Genomic DNA, 23,492 nt, shown 5'->3' on the forward strand with positions numbered 1-23,492 from the left:
CTGTCTTGCCACTCGGGACAACCAAAAGGATACTTGCATGGGATCAGAGAACTATCACGTGGCCAATTCCTGGCCAATTCCCCCCGAGTTCCCTCTTGCCTCTGTGTTGCCTGACGCCCTACCCCAAAACTGGGCATCTATTCTGGGTCTGCTGTCAGGGTCTGGTGACCCTCCACTCACTAGCTGTGTGGCCTTAGGCAAGTCACTTAACCTCTCTGACCCTCAGCATCCTCCTCTTAAAATGAGGATTGCAGTGACCGTCCAGCCAGATGAAGTGGTTAGCACATTGGGGCCCCCAGTGTCAGTGGCACTAGTTATTCCTTGTTATTCCTGTTATTCCTGGCTCTGACTGTCCCCCTTCTGCATTTCAGTCTGCAGACGTCGACAACCATCACGCACTCATTGAATATAATGAGGCCGAAAGCAGCTTTGTTCTCCACGACTTCAATTCCTGCAACGGCACGTTCGTCAATGAGTGCCACATTCAGAACGTGGCTGTGAAGCTCCTACCCGGAGACATCCTGAGGTTTGGGTCCAGAGGGCTGACCTACGAACTGGTCATCGAAAACCCAGCCTCGGTGAGTCCAGGCCCTGCGGGGGCGGGGGGGGGAGGGCGGGGTGCAGAGGTGCCGTGTTGTGTCACCTTCCGTGCAGCCTAGGGCTCGGGTACGGCCACAGGTGGAGTTCGTCTGGAGCGCGTCACTCTTCCTTTCGCGATTCTGCGAAGTTCAGCCCCATCGCGTGGGTGCCCGGGGAGAGCGAGTCCTCGCGCCGTCTTCTGGGCATTTCGTGGAATTACATGCAAGGGTTGCCTAGCGACCAGCCCGGAGCGAGAGCGTTTTTCTGAAAAGTGAAGCTTGGCGAGGGGAGGTGGAAAGCAAGTGTGTGCTTTTGAAGATGCAGAGATGGATGCTTCCTTTTTAGGCAGATCAGTGCTCTGCAACTTCCTAGCTTTGTGACCTCGGCCAGGCTTCTCTGTATGCCTGGGTCTGGGTCTTCTCAGCGGTGCAGGGCGTTGAGAGAGTATCTATGTATAAAAAGTCAAAGTCTCTGGCCAGAGTAGACGCTCAAGGCCTGCCAGCTGTTATCACACCGGATCAGAAATGTTCCCGGGATCAGGACCTAAAGTATGGCCCCAGGTTAAGCGGAACGTAACCCAAAATTCGCCCAGCAAAGCTCAGTGACAAGAAGTATCTGGTTCAGTAGGGAGGCAGGATGGGGGCTGGTTAGCAACACAGTCCTGGGTCAGAACCCCAGCTCTGCCACTGGCCTACTCGGTGCGCTCTTGCACAAACCATTGGACCCCTCTGAACCTCGGTTTCCTCATCTACAAAATGGGGCCAACGACAGCACTGACCTTGCAGGCTTATCTCGAGGGCTAAATGAGATCGTTCTAATTGTAAAACTCCCAGAATAATGCCCATTCGTGGTGAGCACAAAATTAATACCTGTCGTGTGTGTCCCAGAGAGACGGCGTGTTAACCTCACTCCCCAGCACCAAGAACCCTGCATGGACTGAGACCTCCGAGGCTTAAAGTCCTTTCGGGGACGAGGCTGGTTATAAATAAATAAAGTTTAGAGAATCTAGACAGAATCCTGGGGTGTGGGTCCACTAGGCAGCCTTAAATACTCACTCAGAGAAGATGAGCACCGTCCCTCAGGCTGCAGGGCCCGTGACACCGCATCCACCACGTTTGGCTTTGAAAACCTGGGACAGTTTTGTCCTGCTGCTTCTCAGCCCCCTTTTCCTCCTTGGACCAACATTAAAGTGTGCTCACTTGTGGGATGCACTGGGATCCACTGGCCGCCCTGAGGAGGGGCTCCTGACCCAGAAGGTGTTGACCTGATCAGGGGTTCTCAACATGGGTTCTAAGGATCCCCCTCGTCAGAAGCACGTGGGGAGCAGACCCACAGTGCAGATCTGGGCTTCACCCCAGGCCTGAGGACTCATACTTAGGATTCCCAGATGAAATACAGGACACGCAGTTAAATCTGAATTTCAGAGAAGCAACAAATCATTGTTATGTACAGGTGTGGCCCAACTATTGCAAGGAACCACTTATGCTAAAATAATTATTTGGTGTTTATCTGAAATTCAGATTTAACGGACACCCTATAGTTTATTATATATTGATTTATTCATTTCTTTATTTATGCGAAATCTGGCAACCATACACATCCTCCCTGGGAGCAGGGCCTGGGAATTTAGAATCATTTGTATGGAACACTTACAGAATTTTTTAGGGATCAAAGAAAAGGGGATTTCACACTCCCAAGCCTGAAAATCCAAGTTCATGAAGTTTGATTCAATGTGCCCCAACATGTCTGATTCCAAGAAATTTTCAGGAATGTTCAGTAAAATTACAGGTTCCCAGGCCCCCTCCCTGGGAAATTCTGACTCTGTGGCTTGCCTGTGGGGAGAAGAATAGGGGAGCAGCAAATAATATCTGCATTTTTTTCTTTTTTTTCCTACAAAGATATTTATTGAAATATTATTGATAGGGGCATAAAATTTGAAACCTAAATTTCCATCCAAAGGAGGCATTTTTTAATTAATTATATTGTTTAATATATTATAAGGAGTTTAATATATTATAAGGAGTTCGTTTATATATGGAATACTGTTCTGCCTTTTTAAAACACAGCTTTCTTGAGATATAATTGACATGCCATAAACGGCACATGTTTCAAGTCTGTAAGTGGATGGGCTTTGACATATGTGTACACCTGTGAAACCATAGCCACAATCAAGACAGTGAACAGCTCCTTCATCCTCCAAAGTTTCCTCCGGATCACAGCATGTGTTTGTTTGCTTGCTTGCTCTTAACAGCTTCACTGAAGTACAATTTACATAACAGAAACTTCACCCATTTGAAGTGTCCAATTCAATCAATTTGAATATATTGATGGAGTTGTGCAGCCATCACCACAACCTGCTTTCAGAACACTTTCATCCATTTCTATCACCCCAAACCTCGGAGAAACCTTGGAGGTATTTCATTTTGGGGTTTGTTTTTAACTTTTAATTTTCAAAATTATGGTAAAATACACATAAAATTTACCATCTTAACCATGTTTCAGTGCACAGTTCACAGTGGCATTAAATCTATTCACACTGTTGTGCAGCCATCACCCCCATCCATCTTCAGAACTTTGTTCATCTTCCCAAACTGAAACTCTAAGCCCATCACATCAAACCCCCTGCTTCCTTCCTCCCCTCCCACCATGCTTTCTGTGTCTGTGAATTGGACTATTCTAGGTTCCTCATATAAATGGAACCTTACATTGTTTGTCCTTTTGTGACCATCTTATTTCACTTAGTATGATATCCTCATGGTTCATTCCAGTTGAATATTTCATTGTATGGATTCACCACATTTTGTTTACCTGTTCATCCATCCATGGCCACTTGGGTTGCTTCCACCTTTTGGCCATTTTGAGTAAGTTTGTTATGAACACGGGTGTACAACTATGGAATGGGGACTTTATTTTACAAGGTGCTTCTTATATAATTGTGGGGAAAAGTGATGACGACCTCTAACCTTGAGTAGATAAGACGGAAGAAGATGCTTTGTAAGAAGAGAAACGAGGAGAGCAGCAGGAGGAATCACTGACGTGAACAGCACTGTGCTAAGCAACGCACCTGCTCTCCCTTATTTCACGCTCACAGCAACCTATGAGATGGGTTCTCCCATGATCCCCATTTTACAGACAAGGAATCCGAAACTCAGAGAGGTTAAGTAATCTCCCCAGGGCCACACAGCTAGTCAGTGCAAATTAAACACTATCCCCACTTGTGGAAAAAGGAGGGGAGAAAACCATTTAGTCTGATGCTAGCTGGAGCAGTAGCCTTGACTGGTTTTCACACCGAGGAAAGCATAATCTCACGGTCACTTGAATATGCACGGATTTTTTCAATTCTTATTCCTACACGCACTTGCACCTTGCTTCATTCCTCGGTTGACTGCAGGCAGCTGCACAAGTGTTCCCCTGGCCTGTGCCCAGGGCACTTTGCAGGACTCTCCACAGCCCCATCTTCTCAAAAGTGCTCTCTGCCGGGGCGTCCCCAGCTTGAGAAGCTTCCATCCATGATGCTCATATTCATGGAGGGGTCCTTTGCAGCGTCCGTGTGAGGGCAGCCTGTGGACTGCCTGACACCTTCCTACAAATTCCACTTCCTGATGACCCCAACCTGCTGGCTATTTAAAAGAAGAGAAAGGAAGAGGGGAAAAGGGAGAGGTATTGAAGAGCATCTCTCATCAAATATTTTGAAGCCCAGTTTTTCTAAAAAATTCCTGGCCGTCTTGCTTCCGGCCTATTCTTGTTTCCAATTGATTTTGGGGTCCCTGGTGAGGGCGCTGTGTTTCCTCCTTGGATGGAGTTTCCATGGAGGACTGCCCTGATATCATACAGATTAAGTATGATGAGAACTGTTCTTCTCCCGACAAAGAGTTCCCAAATGAAAGCATTTAGTTCAGGTTTTGTGGTGACCCTAACCAATAGAGGAGGGTGTGACAGCATTTTACTGGGGGAGGGGGGTGAGGTGCGGGGCGCTTAGGAATCCAGATGTGTGTGCAGATGTCACAGTGGTTAGAGCATGTGCCCTGAGGTCAGGCTGACTCCAGCGCCGTCCCAGCCCTGCTCTTGACCGGCTTTTATACTGGACGTGCACAAATCATCCACCTCTCAGGGCCTCGGTCCCCACTCCTGTAACAATAGTTCCTACCACCTTGAGTGACTGTGGTATTAAGTGGGCAAAGTGCGTAAATTGCTTAGTCCAGCGTCTGGCACCTAATAAGCATGTGATAACCCTCAGCTTTAGAGTCAAGCAAACCAGCATGGAGCAGCCAAGATGCCTCCTTTGTAAGTGTCCTTTTGCACAGGGAAACCTCCCAAGACCTGCCCCCGCTAGCAGATAAATACATTTGCAGATAAATTACCCATAGAATAACATACAAGATGGAAAAATATAAAGAAAAACTCTTGTTTGACAAAGTGCATTGGCAGCCAGGTTGTGCCCAGGACCATCCTTTCTTTTTTTTTTTGTGGTCGCGGGCGTCTCACTGTTGTGGCCTCTCCCGTTGCAGAGCACAGGCTCCGGACGTGCAGGCTCATCGGCCATGGCTCACAGGCCCAGCTGCTCCGCGGCATGTGGGATCTTCCCGGACCGGGGCCCAAACCCGTGTCCCCTGCATCGGCAGGTGGACTCTCAACCACTGCGCCACCAGGGAAGCCCCCAGGACCATACTTTGTAAATTATACCTCTCTCATCAAAGTATAACCTAGGGCTGCCATATTGCACAACTCCAGGGTCACCATTCACAACGTAGTCCATGTGGATGGCGCCCACTGAAACTGTGCAGGACATAACCCGCAGGGCCACCTGCAATGCCCTGAAGCAACCGTTAATTAATCCCATAGAGTCTTGGCACCAGGCGTGGGAAATTGAAGTCCCAGAGTCAGGTGTGCCGCCGTGTTGTGGGTTTTGTTGGTTGTTGCCTTTACTCGTGCTTTCTGAGCTCTGGGAAAGGAGGTGTGGAAACAAGCTGTGCTAGTCACAGTGGCGCCGTTCTTACAAGGCAGCTGAGTAAGGAAACCCACGTCACCCGTATGTATCCATCATATCTTTCTCCGTTCTGAAATACGGCAAAACGGATGGAAATGGCCAGAATGAAAAAGGAAGCCAGGCGCCACAAATGACGTGCCGAGTTGTTCCATGAGGGGGTTGACAGCTCCTTGGCGGCAGCCCCCATCCCCATGACGGCCTGTGTCTGGCCTTCCCTGTAGCCTGCTCTGCCCTGTTCCCAGTCCAGCCAGACTCTCCCACGTGGCTCCTGGATACTGTCTTCTGTCCCTGCAATGTCATGACGTCCTGTCTTGCGAGAAGAGCGCCCTCTGTCGGCCAATATTCCTTGCTGCTTTAATGGGGAAGCTCTGCAGAACACAATCGAGAAAGCAAGGGCTTTGGAGTTGGATGGACCCAAGTTGAAATGCCAGCTGCAACTGGCTTTACCTTTCTGAGCTTCAATTTCCAATTTCTGCCAAGGAGCTACTCATTAATCCCAGGTCCCCTTTCCCCCTTCAGTTGTTTTTATAGAGGTCCCTGGGACCACCCCTATCATGGCATAAACTGAGGCTCAGAGAGTTTCAGTGACTTCCCCAAGGTTAGGCATCAATCATCTAGATCCAGAGGCAGGATTAAAAGCCGGCTCTCCTGAGTCCCTTGGAGCCTTTTCCTAATAGCACGAAGCATCGTGGGGCCGTGAGAGCCCAGGCAGGTCCTTCACTGCCCAGCGGTTAATGAAGGTCTTGCAATTCCCAGTCCAACCTGCAATTTCACACGCTGACAGGGGATGATTCATTATGTGGGTAAAAACGAAAGCCACTGATAATAGAAGAAAATGCATTTTCAGTTATCTGGCTTCCTTGCTTGTTTGGCTCCACTAACTTATTTTTTGGCTGCACCAATGCAGGATCTTAGTTCCTTAACCGGGGATCAAACCTGCACCCCCTGCATTGGAAGCATGGAGTCTTAACCACTGGACGGCCAGGGAAGTCCCTGGCTCCACTAACTTTTTTTCTTTAATTATTTTATTTATTTAATTTATTTATTTTTGGCTGCGTTGGGTCTTCGTTGATGCGCGCGGGCTTTCTCTAGTTGCGGCGAGCGGGGGCTAACCTTCGTTGCAGTGCGTGGGTTTCTCATTGCGGTGGCTTCTCTTGTTGCGGAGCATGGGCTCTAGGTGCGTGGGCTTCAGTAGTTGTGGCACGCGGGCTCAGTACTTGTGGCTCGCGGGCTCTAGAGCACAGGCTCAGTAGTTGTGGCCCATGGGCTTAGTTGCTCAGCGGCATGTGGGATGTTCCTGGACCAGGGCTCGAATCCCTGTCCCCTGCATTGGCAGGTGGATTCTTAACCACTGTGCGCCCAGGGAAGTCCACCCACTAACTGTTTACCAGGGATATTGCTGCCGTTCCTGGACGAATTCAGTTGCCCCCTTTCTTCTTCTATTTTGACGATGGTGATCACACCTGATGGCTAATGTTTTATGCTCATTTATTATGGACCAGGAAGTGTTCCCAGCATTTCACGTGCACTATCTCACGCACTTCTCACAGACTAAGAAATGGCTGTTAGTATCCCTGTGTCTTACAGACAAGGCACAGAAATGACACACTCGTCAGGGTCCCAGAGGAGGAGCAGAGCCGGGAGCCGGACCAGAGTCTGTGTGACGCCGGATCCCAAGGTCTTAACCCGAGGTCGGCACGTTATGGCCCAGGGTCAAGTGCGGGCCATCACCTGTCTTTGTAAAGTTTCCTGGGAACACAGCCATCCCATTCATTTCAGTATTGCCTGTGTTGTCGGCTACAAGGGCAGAGTAAGCAGTGCAGATCCTATGGCCCACAGGGCTGGAAATGCTTACTGTCTGGCTCTACAGAAAACGTTTACCAGCCTCTGCTTGGAACACTATGCAGTACTGCCTCTTTCATTTGACTTGGTTTCTGAAAGAAGAACTTAAAATAGACGGGGGAGCTGGGGAGAAAGAACTCACTCAGATTGAGCCTTACTGTGTGCCAGGAAATGTGCTGGTTAATTGCTTAAGTTTACTGAGGAATAAGAAGAAACAGACAAGCTGGAAAAATAAACTTTGAACAGTCTTTTCAATACCTCTTTAAAAAAGAGCTGGAAATATGTGGTTCTAAATATACATACACATATATATGCATTTGCAAATATAGTAATAATATAATTACATTGACATGGATCTGATAAATGTACTAGACATTAACATATTATATATACAACAGATGCATATTATAAATTTTACCTGTTTCTTCAACTGGAAAGTTTTCTTTTAAAACTGTGGAATGTTGGGAATTCCCTGGTGGTCCAGTGGTTAGGACTCAGTGCTCTCACTGCTGAGGACCTGGGTTCAATTCCTGGTCACGTAACTAAGATCCCACAAGTGCACGGCGAGGCCAAAAAACGAAATAAATGAAACTATGGAATGTCTTCCCTGAGTCACTTTTGAAGCAGAAATTTGGGGTTTGTAGTCTGAAGCCTGCTGTAGCTAGAGATCTATTTATCTATCAAAGTTTCTCTAAGCAGCGTTTTACTACTTGTCTTATGATTGGTTCCTTGGTCTTAAATCATTCTTCTCTGGAGATGCTGCTTTACTTTTATAAGTTGAAAGGTAAATTTGGTGCATGATGACAGTCTGGTGGGTTTTATTTGAGCATGTCATAACCTTTAAAACAACTTTCACTCTGAGTACATAGTGATGCTTATGCTAAAGTCTCAGTAAGCATACTGTCCAGGAAATTTGATTGTTTGCAAGTATCAGAAAACCAACTAAAACTAGCCTAGGCAAAAAAAAAAAAAAAAAGCTCATGGAACTGAAAAGGCCAAAAGCTGCAGCTTAGGCCCAGCTGGATCCAGGCGCCCAAATCATGGTCAGGAATCTGACTCTTTCTTCCCTGTTAGCTTCCCAATCTCAGACAGACTCTTGCCTCACCTGTAGGAAAGTGGCCAGCAGCAGCCCCAGCACCCTACAAAGTAGCAGTTCCAGGGAAAGAGCCAGCATCTTCATTGGCAGTGGCTTGGATCACGTGGCTTCCCCTGAACCAATCCCTGAGGCCAGGGGCCAGGAATGCTCTGATTGGCCAGGCCTGGGTTATGGTCTCACCCCTGGGGTGGAAGGGTCAGAGTTCTATGGACTCAGGATTGTCAGGGAAAGGGTGTCTTCCCTGCAAAAAAATTAAGGTGCCCATCCAGAAGATGGAAGAAATGGATGCGGCGGAGGCAAAAACAAAGATGTCCATGACATTAGAAAGCATTCCTATTGCCTAAGTGGAGCCTTCCGAACGGGATTTGCCACTAGGGATCTGGGGGGAGGGAAATGACGAATAATCCACTTTTCCATTGGAAAAGTCCCAGGGCAGTCTCCAAGGAAGCAGAGTTGCTCATTTCTCTCCTGTGGTGAACAGGTGTGATGAGAAGCTCAGAGTCAGGGCCTTAGTTGTCCATCCCCAAGAAGGGTGGCGTTTCCACGTTTCTGGGACCTCTGAATAGGGCCCGTTCTTGAGGAGGATGTGGCTTTACTGTACCAGGGGTTGAGGAGCCGGCAACTGAGTGAATGACCAGAGAGCATGGTGCCCTTCAGAACAAAGCCTCTTTCTGGTCAAGCTTTGTCATCTACCTGACCTCGTAGGATTTCCTCTACCTTGTGCTTTTACAGGTCCCGTGGGGACCTACTGATGTGATGAGAAATCCTGAGGCTGGGTGTTTTATATCAAAGGCGATTTCCCAAGATCAGTGAAGTGGAGGGCACGGGGCAGCAGACAGCCTCAGACTAGGCCTCCGCAGCAAAAACTCACACACAAGGACCCCTGAGGCTGTGTTATCACCAGATGTCTACAGGCAATGCAGATGACATCGGGGGAGGTGGAGACGGGAGCGCGGGCTGAACCCTTAGCATCCTGCTGAGACAGAACCCAGACTCGGTCAGGAACCAGGCCGCTTCCTGCTTCCTCTGGCAGACCACACCCTTTGTTACCAAATCAGAACCACGTTGCTCCTTCTCTGAACTTAGTTGATGATCATTCATTCATTCATTCATTCATTCCATCTCTCAATCTGGCAAGACCGAATTGAAGCAGGCCAAGTCTAGGGGTAGCAAAAGCTATTTGCAAAAATCTGGCTGTTTTCTCATTAGATTCTATTTCACATTTTATGGACTGACCAGGAAGCTGATTAGAACTTGAAAGGAAAGGAAAAACCGTAAGGTTGAAGATTTACAAGAAAATGGGAAAATTAGATGGGCCAGATCTCCTTTAACACAGCTGGGAAAAACCCAAACGAATGGCTTTTCTGAACAGCTCAAAGGGACTTAATTCTTTTAAGTTCCAAAACCTAAAAATAATGTATAACTTGGCGGTTCTGTGTTCTAAATGTATAATCCTGATTTCTCACACTGAAACCCCGTACATAATTTACCCTTTTCTTGGGGACATAGAATTATTACCCATCTCTGAGTTACGGTGACACCCCGGTAGCTGTTGAGATAAAGGCCATTTGTCCTGGCACCAAGTAGCCCCCTCTCCTGGCTTCTGAGATCTACTGGCCATGTTTTCTAGTCTCCATTCTGTCTTTCCAGGTCCATGGCTCCTCCATGCTGCGGTCAGTGTGCTTGCTCGCCACCATCACCCCTACCCCCCAGGCCCTTCCAGACTGTGGGAATTAAGCTCCACATCTATGTATGTTAAATTCTTCTGTAAGGAAGACGATCTCTTCTCCCTCCTTTATGTATTTACTCACTAATGTATCTAGGTCAGTATGGACTCATGCATACTGATTTTACAGTTTGAGTTTATAATCCAATACTCATTAAGTATTTCTTTGCTCAAATTCTTCCAGCCTTGGCCACTGGGAGCTCTTTCAGGTTGCTTGCTGTGTCCTTGAGCATCTCCCCACCTTTTCGTTTTGGGCACTTCCTTACTCTCTGCTGTTACAAGATGCGCCAGGCATAGCATGTATTTTCCCCATCCCAGCCCCAGAATCAAAGTGCTTTTTATTTACACTCCGTTTGCCAACTGTTCAGCTCAGTCAGCGAACACCTACCATAGCAGGCACTCTGCTGGGTGCCAGCACAGCCAGCAATTGGCTGGTAAATATTTAATGACCAGCTCTCTGGAAAATGTAAATACATGGATGCATAGCATAAGGTTTACTGATATAAAGAATGTGTATCACAGTCTTTCCATGTAACAAGAAATACATTACCCTTTCTTGTAAATTCTATATAGCCAGCTGAGTCTCACAGAATGCTTTCATTGACTTTAGCTGAAGTCTTGTATCCATAGCCAATTTCTCATTGCAGTTGACGAATGAGAGAGTTCCCAACCTGAGCACTCGTGGGTATTTTTGGATATTTTGGATTTATGAATAATACAAGTGAAAAAAGAAAGACGTTAGAACTCCACATGTTCATCAGTGACATGAGTGAGTTTGTTGCTGCATCAGATAATAATTTTCAAATACTGGAAGAACGTTTCCCCATTTTTTTGCTCTATTCATAACATAATGGCTAAGACACAACATGCTTTTGTATAATCTGCATTGTTAACATTTTCTCCATTACTGTCTTAAGTCTAGGCAATCAACAAAACAAACAAACAAACAAAATCAAGCTCTACATGAACCACCATTATTAAACCTATTTATAAAAGTTTTTAAAAATCAAGCCCTCATTTATAACATTTCCTGATTTCTATGTTGTAATATGCCCTCCACGGTCAATTTCAAACTCCCAATCACACATCCCTGAATACAGAGAAGGAAAGAGAGGTGTGGTAACACATTACTATGTAGCATTTCCAACAGAAACATATAGTAGAGTGAAATAACCTCAAGAGCATAGGTAATAATAAAATAGAGTAAAATAATTAGGAAGGGGTGACTTTTAAGTTTGTATCACCTTTGTTTCTAATATAATTTAATTGTAAATTTATGTAAGTTAATTCTTATTAATGGCTGTGTTTATCAACCAGTTGGCAAAATTCCTGGACATTTAACAATCGGTTCTCGTGAGCGGGTACCAGCTGGCCCCAGCACTCCTCTGGTACAGCAGTAAACATACCACAGGTCTTCCCAGATGGAGGCTGGGGTCCTCTGAGCTGCTTCCAGGGCGTGGCATGTACCAGATGAATAACACTTCCATAAGACAGTTGTCAGTGTTCCTAGAAAATCCCATTTCTAAGTAGCCCATGCGATGTCTTGTGGTTTTTCACACAATCTAATGTTCATTTCCTTTTTTTAACTCGGAAAATATCCTATCATTCACTAACCGATCGTCTAAGATCCGTTTGTGAGTATGGAAAGCAGGTAATAAATCATGACTTCGAGTAACCTAGAAGTCCTAAGAGCACAGGTATTGGAGTCAAATAGTGTCACCGCTTCCTGGGTGTGAGACCTTGGGCAAGTCACTTAACCTCTCTGAGCTTCAGTTTCTTAATCCACACAATGAGGGGTAAAATGCCTCCTGCAAGATTATTCTGGAGATCAGATGAGACCACATGCATTAAGTGCCCAGCACAGTCTGTGGCACATCTGAGGCTTCTCTACACAGTGGCTCATAGCCGTTGTATTGTCCACAATTACTTACAAATGGCAGAGCACATAACAAGCTCTCCAAGGGCAAGGTCTAAGTTTCCACCTTCTCTGCAGGCTCCAGGGCTTCCTGGCAGAATTCATGTGTACTGTAGGCACTCGATGTGCAAACTACTTCGAAGTTTTTTTAGGGTCTCCCGTTCAACTTACACTCTTTACAGGGTTAGAAGCAGATATTGGGGAAATAACACAAAGAACAAATAGATAATTTGAAAAAAAATGGATAGTGACTTCTTGAGTAAATCATTGACCTGTGTTTATTAAAGCTAATATAAATTCAGCCGTGGATGTGGTCATGGTTAATCCAGGTGGTTGACAACCTGCTTTTTTTTTTTTTTTTCGGTACACGGGCCTCTCACTGTTGTGGCCTCTCCCGTTGCGGAGCACAGGCTCCAGACGCGCAGGTTCAGCGGCCATGTCTCACGGGCCTAGCCGCTCTGTGGCATGTGGGATCTTCCCGGACCGGGGCACGAACCCGTGTTCCCTACATCGGCAGGCGGACTCTCAACCACTGCACCACCAGGGAAGCCCCAACCTGCTATTTTAAAGGTAGTATGGAAAAGAAATCAGGAGTATCACATATGCTACCTCAAAAACAAAACAAAAAACCCAACCATGGCAACATACCATATGGTCAGAGAACAGACACAAAGAAAGAGAAAAGGCATTAGCGTGTATTTTTAAACTAAAGTTTCTAAAAACAGACTTGAAGACTTCCCTGGTGACACAGTGGATAAGAATCCACCTGCCAGCGCAGGGGACACAGGTTCGAGCCCTGGTCTGGGAAGATCCCACATGTCGCGGAGGAACTAAGCCCATGGGCCACAACTACTGAGCCTGCGCTCTAGAGCCCACGTGCCACAACTGCTGAGCCCATGTGCCCCAGCTACTGCAGCCCATGCGCCTAGAGCCCACACTCCGAAACAAGAGAAGCCACCACAAGGAGAAGCCTGCCCACCACAACGAAGAGCCCCCCGCTCGCCGTAACTAAGAAACCCTGCACGTAGCAACGAAAACCCAACACAGCCAAAAATAAACCGAATTAAATCTAAAATAAATAAATAATACAAACAGACTTGTTGATAACGGACCTTGACCCCATGCTTCCTGTACAGCCCAAAACCTTGACCTTCCCTCTGATAAAGCAAGCCAGCAAACTAGAGAAAACCAACTTTAACCATCCAACTAAAGCTACCCTCAACCAACACGCTTCAGAGAAAAAGAAAAAACCAAAACTTTATTTTTTTAATTTTTAACCCCGAAGACCTTGGAGTCTCTGCTGCGTTTATACATCTTTGGCTCCTTCCCCCTAGGGGCCCTATCGTTCAGGCTCTATGTGCTGCAAGCGACAGAAACCAGCTCTAGCCGGCCTCAGGGATGGAACACTTCAGGGTAGCACCCCAGGCAGGGCTCAAAACCAGCTTCCTTATTTTCCCCACCATGTTCACAGCAGCATAGTTATAATAGCCAAGAGGTAGAAACCACACAAGTGCCCATGACGCTTAATGAATAAACAAAATACACTCTAAACTATATAAATAAATGGAATATTATTTAGCCTTAAAAATGAAGGAAGGTCTTCCCTGGTGGCGCAGTGGTTGAGAGTCCACCTGCCGATGCAGGGGACACGGGTTCGTGCCCCAGTCCGGGAGGATCCCACATGCTGCGGAGCGGCTGGGCCCGTGAGCCATGGCCGCTGAGCCTGCGTGTCTGGAGCCTGTGCTCCACAACGGCAGAGGCCACAGCAGTGAGAGGCCCACCTATCACAAAAAAAATAAAATAAAATAAAAAGAAGGAAATTTTGACATGTTACAACATGGATGAACCTTGAGGGCATTATGCTAAGTGAAATACGCCAGTCACAAAAAGACAAGTACCATGTGATTTCACTTATTTGAGGTACTTGGTACTTAGAGTAGTCCAATTCATAGAGACAGAATGTTGGTCACCACGGGCTGGGTGGCGGAGGGAATGGGGAGTTGTTGTCTAATGGTTAATAGAGTTTACGTTTTGCAAGACGAAAAAGTTCTGGAGATCCATCTCACAGGAATGTGAATATACTTAACACCACTGAACTGTATACTTTAAAATGGCTAAGATGATAAATTTTATGTTGCAGGTTATTTACCACAATTTGAAAAATAAATAAACAGCTTCCCTCTCTCCATGTCTGGGCTCCACTCCCTCATGCTGGCTGCATTCTGAAGTCCCACCAGGTCACTCCAGATCCTGGTGTCCAGCCAAGTCTTCTTGGGTCTCCTTGGCTCTGATTGGATCACTTGCCCCACCACTGAACCAATCAGTATGTCCAGGGAGTGTGATTGGTTGATTGCTTAGCCCCACCCACAGCAATGGGCCAACAGATTGGGAGGGAGATTCCTGGAATTTCCAGAAGAGCCAGGTGGGTTGCGGCCTGTCCACTACAGCAGTGAACCACTTGAGGCATGAGATATGAGCACTCCCTTTAGCACCCTGGCAGTTAGTGGGCAGTGAGGCACATCTACCTGAGCATCCCAGCACAAAAGGGAATTCCTCCACACTACCCGTGGTCTCTCGATTTGTTTTCTATCAGGCGGGGGTAAAACATATTCAAATTTCCCCCTTCCCACCTTCAGCCCTTTCATTCGATAAATCTTTATTAAATCGATGAGGAAAGGTTGTAGGAATGATTGAGGCAAGACAGCCCCAGAGGAGAGGACGGGAAGGGATCGGATGGATGGAGAAGTGAGTGCAAGGCAGGAGCAGGACACCTCAGCTTCTGAAAGGAGAGAAAGGAAGAAAGCTTAGGTGGAGACCGAGGTGCCCACAGTGGAGAGAAATTCGAATCTTCACATAAGGTAACAGAGTTCTGGAACACTGCCAAGTCCGTTCCTGAAACAGGTTTCAACGGGGCCAGTGTCATCATAAATGCTGGGCAGGGGTCGCCAGGCAATTGGAGTTTGATTTTCCCGAACAGTGTTCTCCCTGACTCCAAAAAAGTCTTCAGGGGAATTCACCGGATTCTTGACTTGGCTGGGAAAGACTGTAGCTAAAAGACTTGTTTGGGAACCTGAGTGAGTGGAGAACCTTCCTCTTGAATACAATCCAGCTGGAGCTATAGGAAGTTCTGTCTGCCAGTGCTCCTATTTCAGAAGCATTCTGTCCTGTTTCTCATTATGTGTCTGCAGTCTGCAGAAAGAGAAACGTGACCGCCACAGGCGGCAAACCTTTGAACTTAGCTTCTTCCTTGAAAAGTGTGTTTTTTTCTGCCAAGAGACTGGGGGCGGGGCAGAGGAGGGAGAGAGAGACAGAGAGGGAAAGAGCTTTCCAGAACCCCAGTCCCACCACCCTCTCCACCACCACCTGAGCTTGGTGAAGTCCTTAACCTCTCCAAGCCTCATTTGTAAGCTAGGAATAAGGAGAGCTCCTCCCCTTCAGGGCTATGGTGAGAAATCGGTGAGTAATTACAATAAATGGTAGCATTCACGATGTCACGGTTTAACCACTAGGCTCAGGGAGGGATGGCCACAACAGCCTTAACCAACACAAAGCCAGGTGTCAGCACCTCTCAGCATTTGCTTCTCCCGGTGTAGATGGATTTTGATGTGCTCTCTAATGAAAGTAGCTACAGACATCTTCCGCTGGATCAGATGAAAAAAGGTTCCCTCAATAGATATTTATGGAGCGTCTGCCACGAATCAGATGTGGCAGATGTTGAGGATCACAGGTTAATGAGCCAGTTGGGGTGCGAGCCAGTTGGGGTGCCTGCCACCCCAGAGCTCTCAGCTTCGGGGAACAGGTGGAATGGGAGTGCCAGGGAGACACACAGTGTGGATGTGTGTGTCCTGGAGAGCTGGGCTTGAATCTCGGAGATGTGTTCATTCATTCTTTCAACCAGTATTTAAGGACCTACTGTGTATGTGCCAAGGGTTTATTCTAGGAGCTGAGGATACGGTGCTGAGCAAGGTAGACAAAAAGCTGTCAGCCTCTCAGAGCTCAGAGGTGGCGTTGTACCAGCTCAGACGCTCACTGCCAAATCTGTGATCCTGGGAAAGTCACTATGTCTTGCTCAGCCTCGGGCTCATCACAGAGCATCAGGGGTATTAAATGAGGTAATGCATGTGAATCTCTTGACTGGGTGCCTGGCACGAAGGCTGCACCCAATAAATGGTGGTGCGATAGTGTGCAAGGTGACCCATGGTGGGGACCACCATCCCAAATTTGGGGAGAGTCTGGGAGGGCTTCCTGGGAGAAGTGACTTATACGCCGAAATCTAGGGCAGCAATTATGTCGCCGGGACAGAAAGGTGAAGACCACCCCAGCTGCTCGTAACCTCCCCTGACCCTCTTGTCTGCCCCTGCAGGTCTCCTTCCCATGGGTGAGGGGCCCAGCACCTTGGCCAAGGCCACAGCCACCTTGGGCCACCCAGCAACTGAACCAGTCACCCTCACCACCACAGAACCCCTTCTACCCGGGCATCTGGCCAGCGCCAGTGCAGAGGAGCTGGTCGCAGGGGTCCCCCGAGCCCCCCATGGTCCCACCAGCCTCCCACAGGCGGCCCGTGAGTGCCAGCGAGAAGATGTTCTCCTTCGTGGTGGAGAGAGCCGCCCACAGCGTTCCCATCATCAGGCAAGGTACTCATGGGCGCTTCCTTGGCGGCTTAGGGGAGGGGCTTTTGCTAGGAGGATGGGTCTCAGTTTCTGCTTTCCCCTTTTTTAAAAATTTTTATTGAGGCGCAGTTGATTTACAGTGTTGTGTTAGTTTCAGGTATGCAGCACACTGAATCTGTTCAACATATACATGTATCCACTCTTTTTTAGATTCTTTTCCCATATAGACCATTACAGAGTATTGAGGAGAGTTCCCTGTGCTATCCAGTAGGTCCTTCTTAGTTATCTCTTTTATGTATAGTATTGTGTATGTCAATCCCTCTCTTTCAATTTATCCCTCCCCCCCCTCATTCCCGGTAACCATAAGTTTATTTTCTACATCTGTAACTCTATCTCTGTTTTGTAGATAAGTTCATTTGTACCTTTTTTTAGATTCCACATATAAGCAATATGGTATGATATTTGTCTTTCTCTGGCTTTTGCTTATGTTCTCTGGTTCTGAAGTAGAACATAATCAATTGTGAAAAAATTGGGGAAAGCAGAAAGTTAGAAAACAGTAAAAGATAAGCTGTCACCCTTATCACCAGAATTCTCCCTGTTGACTTTTTGGTACAAACTCCTCCAAGACTGTGCTCTGCCCATCTGCACACGTCAGTACCTCTGTGGTGAGTGTGTGTGTGTGTGTGTTTGTACGTATATATGAATATATATGAATGTGTATCAGAATCTAAATTTATATACTTCGACTCAGATGTACAGACATATTGGTAACTGAAATCCCTCTTGCCTTAGGAGGTTTTTAAATATTTTATTACCATTTTACAGGTAAGAGGAGACTGAGGCTTATGGAGAAAATTACTTCTCCGGAGGTTATGTATTCAATCTAATCTGATCTAACGCTTTTCAGTCAAATTTAAGGCTGGTTATCTCAGTGACTGTCACTCACAGCCTGGTCACTTTGGGGACACACAGCCATCAGGGTTTCCTTCTCCCCCCCTCCCCCCCAAAAGGCCTCATGGCATTTGGGGAGGAGACTTCCTGTCTGTCACCATCCTCTTGGCCTTTCCAGCCTTACGGGCAGAGTAGCTGGGTCGAGTTAGTCCCTGGCATGATTCCCAGGTTTCTTCTGTGGCCACTGGTGTGAAGGTCCCATTCTCTGTTTTCTGCGTCCCAGCCCCAGACTCCTCTGAGTCCCCAGGTCGCTCGATGCCTCCACACCCTTCCCTGGTCTCACTCAAGACCACTCACCTAGTCACTTCCCTCAGCCATTCAAATAATAGTTATTATACTGAAGCATACAGACTAAGGAGCAGATGAAAGTTATCTCTGCAGTTTACATCATCATCATCATCATCTAAGGAACGCTCATGTACCTACCACCCAAGTTAAAAAATTACTCAGCCATTTCCCCCCAGCATTTTAATGTGAAAACTTTCAAACATACAGCAAAGCAAAAAGAATTTTAGAGAGCAGCTCTCCTCCTAATTCTACCCCTAACACTTTGCTGTACTCTTTATTTCATTTCTGTCTACCCACCCTTCTTGTCCTGCATTAATCCATCTTAGTTTTTGGATGCATTTCAAAATAAATAGCACACATCTGTAGTCCTCCCCCTAAATGTTTTAGCACATATACCATTAACTAGAATTCAACATTTTTTGTCTCCTTCATGTAAAATGAACACACAATGTGTATTAGTTATCATGATTGCATAACGAATTCTCCCCAAACGTAGCAGCCTAAAGCAAAAATCAAACATGTGTTATCATCTATACAGTTTCTGTGGGTCAGGAATTTGGCAGCAGCTTAGCAGGACGGCTGTGGCTCAGGGTCCCTCGTAAGGCTGCAGTCATCTGAAGGCTTGACCTGGGCCGCAGGATCCACTTCCAAGATGGCGTGCTCACATGGCTGTCAGCAGGAGGCCCCAGCTCCTCACCACATGGGCCTCCCCAGAGAGTGGCTCGAGCATTCCCATGACACGGCAGCTGCTCCTCCTGAGCAAGTGATCCTGGAGGACAAGATGGAAGTGGCAACATCTCTTGTGACTAAGCCTCAGAAGTCATGCTCTGTCATTGCTGCAATATCCTGCTGGTTACACAGGGCGTCACCCTCCAGTGTGGGAGAAGACTACACATGGGCCTGAAGACCAGGAGGCGGGGATTTTCAGCAGTTATCTTGGAGGCCGGCTACCACAGCCTGCCCTCGGGTCCTCAATGATTCACACTCCTCCTCCTCTCTCCCGAGGCCCCCCAAAATCTCACCCCAGTAACAGCATCGGCTCAAATTCCAGAATCTCGTCTAAATCAAGTCCAGGTACAGATGGGGCTCATGGGTGTAGTACCTTATGTTCAGCTCATCAAGTACTACTTCCAGAAATCTGAAGACCTCTGAACAAAGGGTCTGTCCCTCACACACCCAGCACATATTGGTGGGACAGACATAGCATCACTGCTACATACACTCCTCTTGTTCCAAAAGAAGAAAAGCAGGAAACACACAGGAGTCCCTGGCCCAAAGCAGTTCTGAAGTCCAGCTGGGAAAATATCGGCAGTTCCTTGATTGGGCTTCAGTCCAACTCTTGCCCAGAAATGACTTTGCAGGGCTCTGGGCTCTGCCCCCAGGTCCCTGAGTTCCGCCTTCTGAGTCGTCCTCCCTTTCCTATGAAAGGTGTCCCATGGATGTGGCTGCATAGTTTTATAGCCTGCTTCCTGCCTGTAGAAGCTTGGGGGTCCAGACGCTTCTTTGACTTTTGTGGGTCTCTGTCAGTCTGAGTTGGCAGTGCTTCTTATTGGGGTTCATCCTATTAGGCAAAACCCACGCCCAGAGATATTTTTGGACACAAGCCCTTCCACCATGGGCTTCTGCAAAGACTGACAAAGAACCGAAGCTTCTTAGAAGCCCAGTTCTTGGACCGAAGGGTTCTCTTGGACACTGCCCTGGATCTGTATTCTTAACAAAGGATTTTACAACCACACCCTCAGCTTCTTCTCTAGACTGTGTTTTCTTGAGAGCGCCCTTGATTTGATCTTTGCCCAGAACCTGTTTCTTACATTTCATTTGCCACGTGGAGAGGCGGGGAATTTTCAAGCCCAGAGCATTGCCCTGGTTTAACAGCCCTTCCTTTAACTGTCTCTCCCCCTCACATTTCACTATAAGTAGCAAGAAGTAACCAGGCAGCACCTTCCAAGACTCTGTCTGGGACTCTCTTTAGCTTGACCACTCAGCCTCATCACAAACATTTTCTACCTTCCTCATGACCACAGGCAACGTGTTAGGAAACCTCCTGCCACCACCTAACAAGGATCCCTTAACCCCAGTAACATTTTCCTCACTTTCCTGGAACCCTTCCCTCACTGCCTCCTGAAAGGCCATTGGGCTTCTACTAAGACTATTGAGGCTTTCTCAAAGACTCTTGGCCAAAGTCCTCCAGCTTCTGGCCACTGTTCCATCCCAAACCACTCCACATCGTAGGGTTTTTGTTAAATTTTGCACCACTCCTGGTGCCCAAACCTGTATTTGCTACTTATTGTTGCATAACAAATTACTGCAGGATGTAATGGCCTAAAACAACAGTAAACATTTATTATCTCCTAGTTTCTCTGAGTCAGGAAGTTGGGAATGGCTTAGCTGGGGGATTCTTGCTCAGGATTCTTCATCAGGTTGCAGTAATGGTGGTGGCTGGGCCGTGGTCCTCTGGAGGCTTGTCTGGGGCTGGAGGACCCACCTCTAGGATGGGTCACTCCCATGGCTTTTGGTAAGAGGCCTCAGTTCTTCACTAAGTGCACCTCTCCATACGTTGCTTGAGCATCCTCAAGCTGCCAGCTCCTCCAGACAAGTGGTCCTAGAGAGTGAGGCAGAAGCTGCAATGTCTTTTAGGATCTAACCTCAGGAATCAAACTGTGTCATTTCTGCAATATCCTTGGTTACATAGAGAAGCTTTGTTACGGACTGAATTGCATTCCCCCAAAATGCATATGCTGAGGCCTCAATCCCAATATCGCAGAATGTGACCATATTTGGAGATAGTGTATTTAAATAGATGAGTAAGTTAAAATGAGATGATTGGGTGGGCCCTAATCCAAGGGCTGGTGTCCTTGTAAGAAGAGAGAGAGAGACGCCAGGGATGCACGTGCACAGAGAAAAGGGCATGTGAGGACACAGCAGGAAGGTGGCCGTCTGCAAGCCAAGGAGAGAGGCCTAACCCTGCCCACACCTTGATCTTGGACTTCCAGCCTCCAGAACTGTGAGAAAATGAATTTCTTTTGTTAGACCTCCTGTGGTGTTTTGTTATGGCAGCCCCAGCTAACTAATATAAAGTCCATCCAGTATTGGAGAGGATGATGCAAGGGTCTGAATACCAGGAGACAAGAATCAGTGGGGCCATCTTGGAGACTGGCTACCACACCATGAAAGGTGTAGATCTTGAGTGTGCTCATTGAGTTTTGGCGGTCGTGTACACCTATGTAACCCAAACTCCTATCAAGATATAGAACATTACCATCACCCCAGAAAGTTCCCTCGTGTCCCTGCCCAGTCAATTCCCAGCCCCAAGCCCCAGAGGCACCCACTCTTCTGAATTCTCTTCCCGCCATGGATTAGATATTCCTGTTCTAGAATCTCAAGTACACAGAACCATGTAGTACATGTTCCTTTGTGGAAGGCTTTTTTCACTCAGCATAGTATTTCTGAGATTCATTCATTTTGTTGTATGGATCATGTTCTGTTTTATGAACATATATACAGGGTTTTTGGGGTTGTTTTTTTAATGCATCCTTTGGACACATGGCACATGGGCTGTTTCTTTTCTTTTTTTCACTCCGCCATTTAAATTTTTCCACTGTAATCACCGGTTTCTCCAGTGCCATGTTGAACTTGGGGCTTCTCTAAAGGACTTGCATCCCCCCTGGAGAAATGAAGGATGAGTCGTATGGCTTAGATTCCCTCACATCTACCTGGGCTCTATCTCCTCAGCCTCTCAGCCAGGTCTCATGTTACCAAATGTTTACCCTCGTTCCCCTGACACACTCCCCATCCTCAGAAAAGGACTTTCATCTTCCCGTGTCATGGGGAGTTCCTTTCTGTCTGGGCCTCTCTACTCCACGCTTTAGAGAAAACTCTGTGCTCCAGTCCTCCATGCTGTCTCTTGACAGAAAACACCTCTTTTTAAGGGTTCCGAGAAAGCTCTTTCCTCTCTTAGCAAAGCTGGGCTCTTCCAATTAAATTGGTTTACTGTTAGACTGTCACCTTGCTTTAGACTTGAAAAATTCTATTTGAAAACCCAAAGCCAAGGATTTATTTACTGCAGATCAGGTCAGGGTTTCTCAATCTTGGCACAGTGACAGGTGGGTCGCATAACTCCTTGTTGAAGGATCTGTCCTGTCCACTGTAGAGTGTTTAGCAGCATCCCTGACTCCTACCCACCAGAGATACCAGTAGCAACACCACCACCACCCCCCCTAACTGTGGTTCTCAAAAATGTCTCCAGACATTGTCAAAAGTCAAAACGTCATTTTGCCTGGGGGAAAACTCACCCTGTTCTAGTTAATACTCATCCTTCCTGTACCACAAGGCAATAAAACGTCAGCTCCAAGGCCAAATCTTAATGGCAAGAGCTCATGGGAGGTGGGGAAGAATTACTGAGAAAAGAAAATATGTGGAGTGACTTATTAAAATAGCATCTTGACTCATATATATATATATTTTTTTCCCAATAATGGGATCATATGAACCTAACATAGGTAACCTTTTTTTTTCTTTTTTTGGCCGTGCCGCTCAGCTTGCAGGATCTTTGTTCCCCAGCCAGGGATGGAACCTGTGCCCCCTGCAGTGGAAGCACAGAATCCTAACCACTGGACTGCCAAGGAATTCCCTACCTGATTTTTAAAATTCAATAATATATCATAAACATCTTCCCACTTCAATACATTGACTGCATAGTGGTTAAAAGCATAGGCTCTGAATCCAACAAACTTAGGTTCATCCCTTGACTCTACCACTTACCAGCTGTGTGTCCTTGAGCAGATGACTTGACGTCTCTGTGCCTCATACCTCTCACGTATAAAATGGAGATGGGAATAATAATGCCTATCTCACTGGGTTGTTATGAAGACGAAATCGTATCCTGCGTGTAAGTGCTGAGCACAGCGCCAGGTGCATAGCGAACATTCAGTAAATATTAAAATATTTAATATTTTAATATTTAAATTTTAATATTTTAATAATTTTAATATTTAAATTTTAAATATTAAAATTTAAAAATTAAGTTATTACCTATCCATGATTGTTATTTAACTTTTATTTACAACTTACAATGTCTGAAAGACACAGTTAAGGTGCACACATACTGCCCCTGCTGCAGACTGGTGATTATTGGAGCGCACCAGGACAGCTGGGGGTTGTTAAAATATTAAAGTAACTTCCCTGCCCTTTGGCCAACAGCTCATGCCCGAAAATTCTTAAAGTGCCTGCGTCCCCATATCCGCCTTCCCACCGCCCCAGCCCTCCCGACCCTCCCTGGGGCTTCTCCCCACTGGGACCTCCGAAGGATCCGGCAGCTAGAGTTAAGCCAGTTTGGTCATACATGGCCCTTAGGTTCTTTCTGATAAATAACAGTAGCCGGTAAAGAAGTTTGGGGCAGGTGAGGGGTAACTGCTCCAGCACCTCCCTGCCTGGGTGTAAGGAAAGCGAGTCTCAGAGCAAATTCTAGCCCCACAAAGACTTTCGGTAAACACACCTTC

General features: G+C 46.8%; 1 protein-coding gene across 1 annotated transcript in view; it reads left to right on the forward strand.

Annotated features, from left to right (window-relative positions):
* Positions 1–23,492, forward strand: part of LOC309808022 (forkhead-associated domain-containing protein 1-like) — a gene marked incomplete at both ends in the record, with an annotated part of 95,736 nt that overhangs the window by 19,175 nt on the left and 53,069 nt on the right. Inside the window, 2 exons of the mRNA XM_082628036.1 lie at positions 372–578; positions 16,509–16,779. Of these exons, the coding sequence (XP_082484162.1) occupies positions 372–578; positions 16,509–16,779 (478 nt within the window). The remainder of the gene's footprint in view (positions 1–371; positions 579–16,508; positions 16,780–23,492) is intronic.

The sequence above is a fragment of the Mesoplodon mirus genome, assembly GCF_964341445.2.
Source record: "Mesoplodon mirus genome assembly, chromosome: 7".
NCBI lineage: Eukaryota > Metazoa > Chordata > Mammalia > Artiodactyla > Ziphiidae > Mesoplodon > Mesoplodon mirus.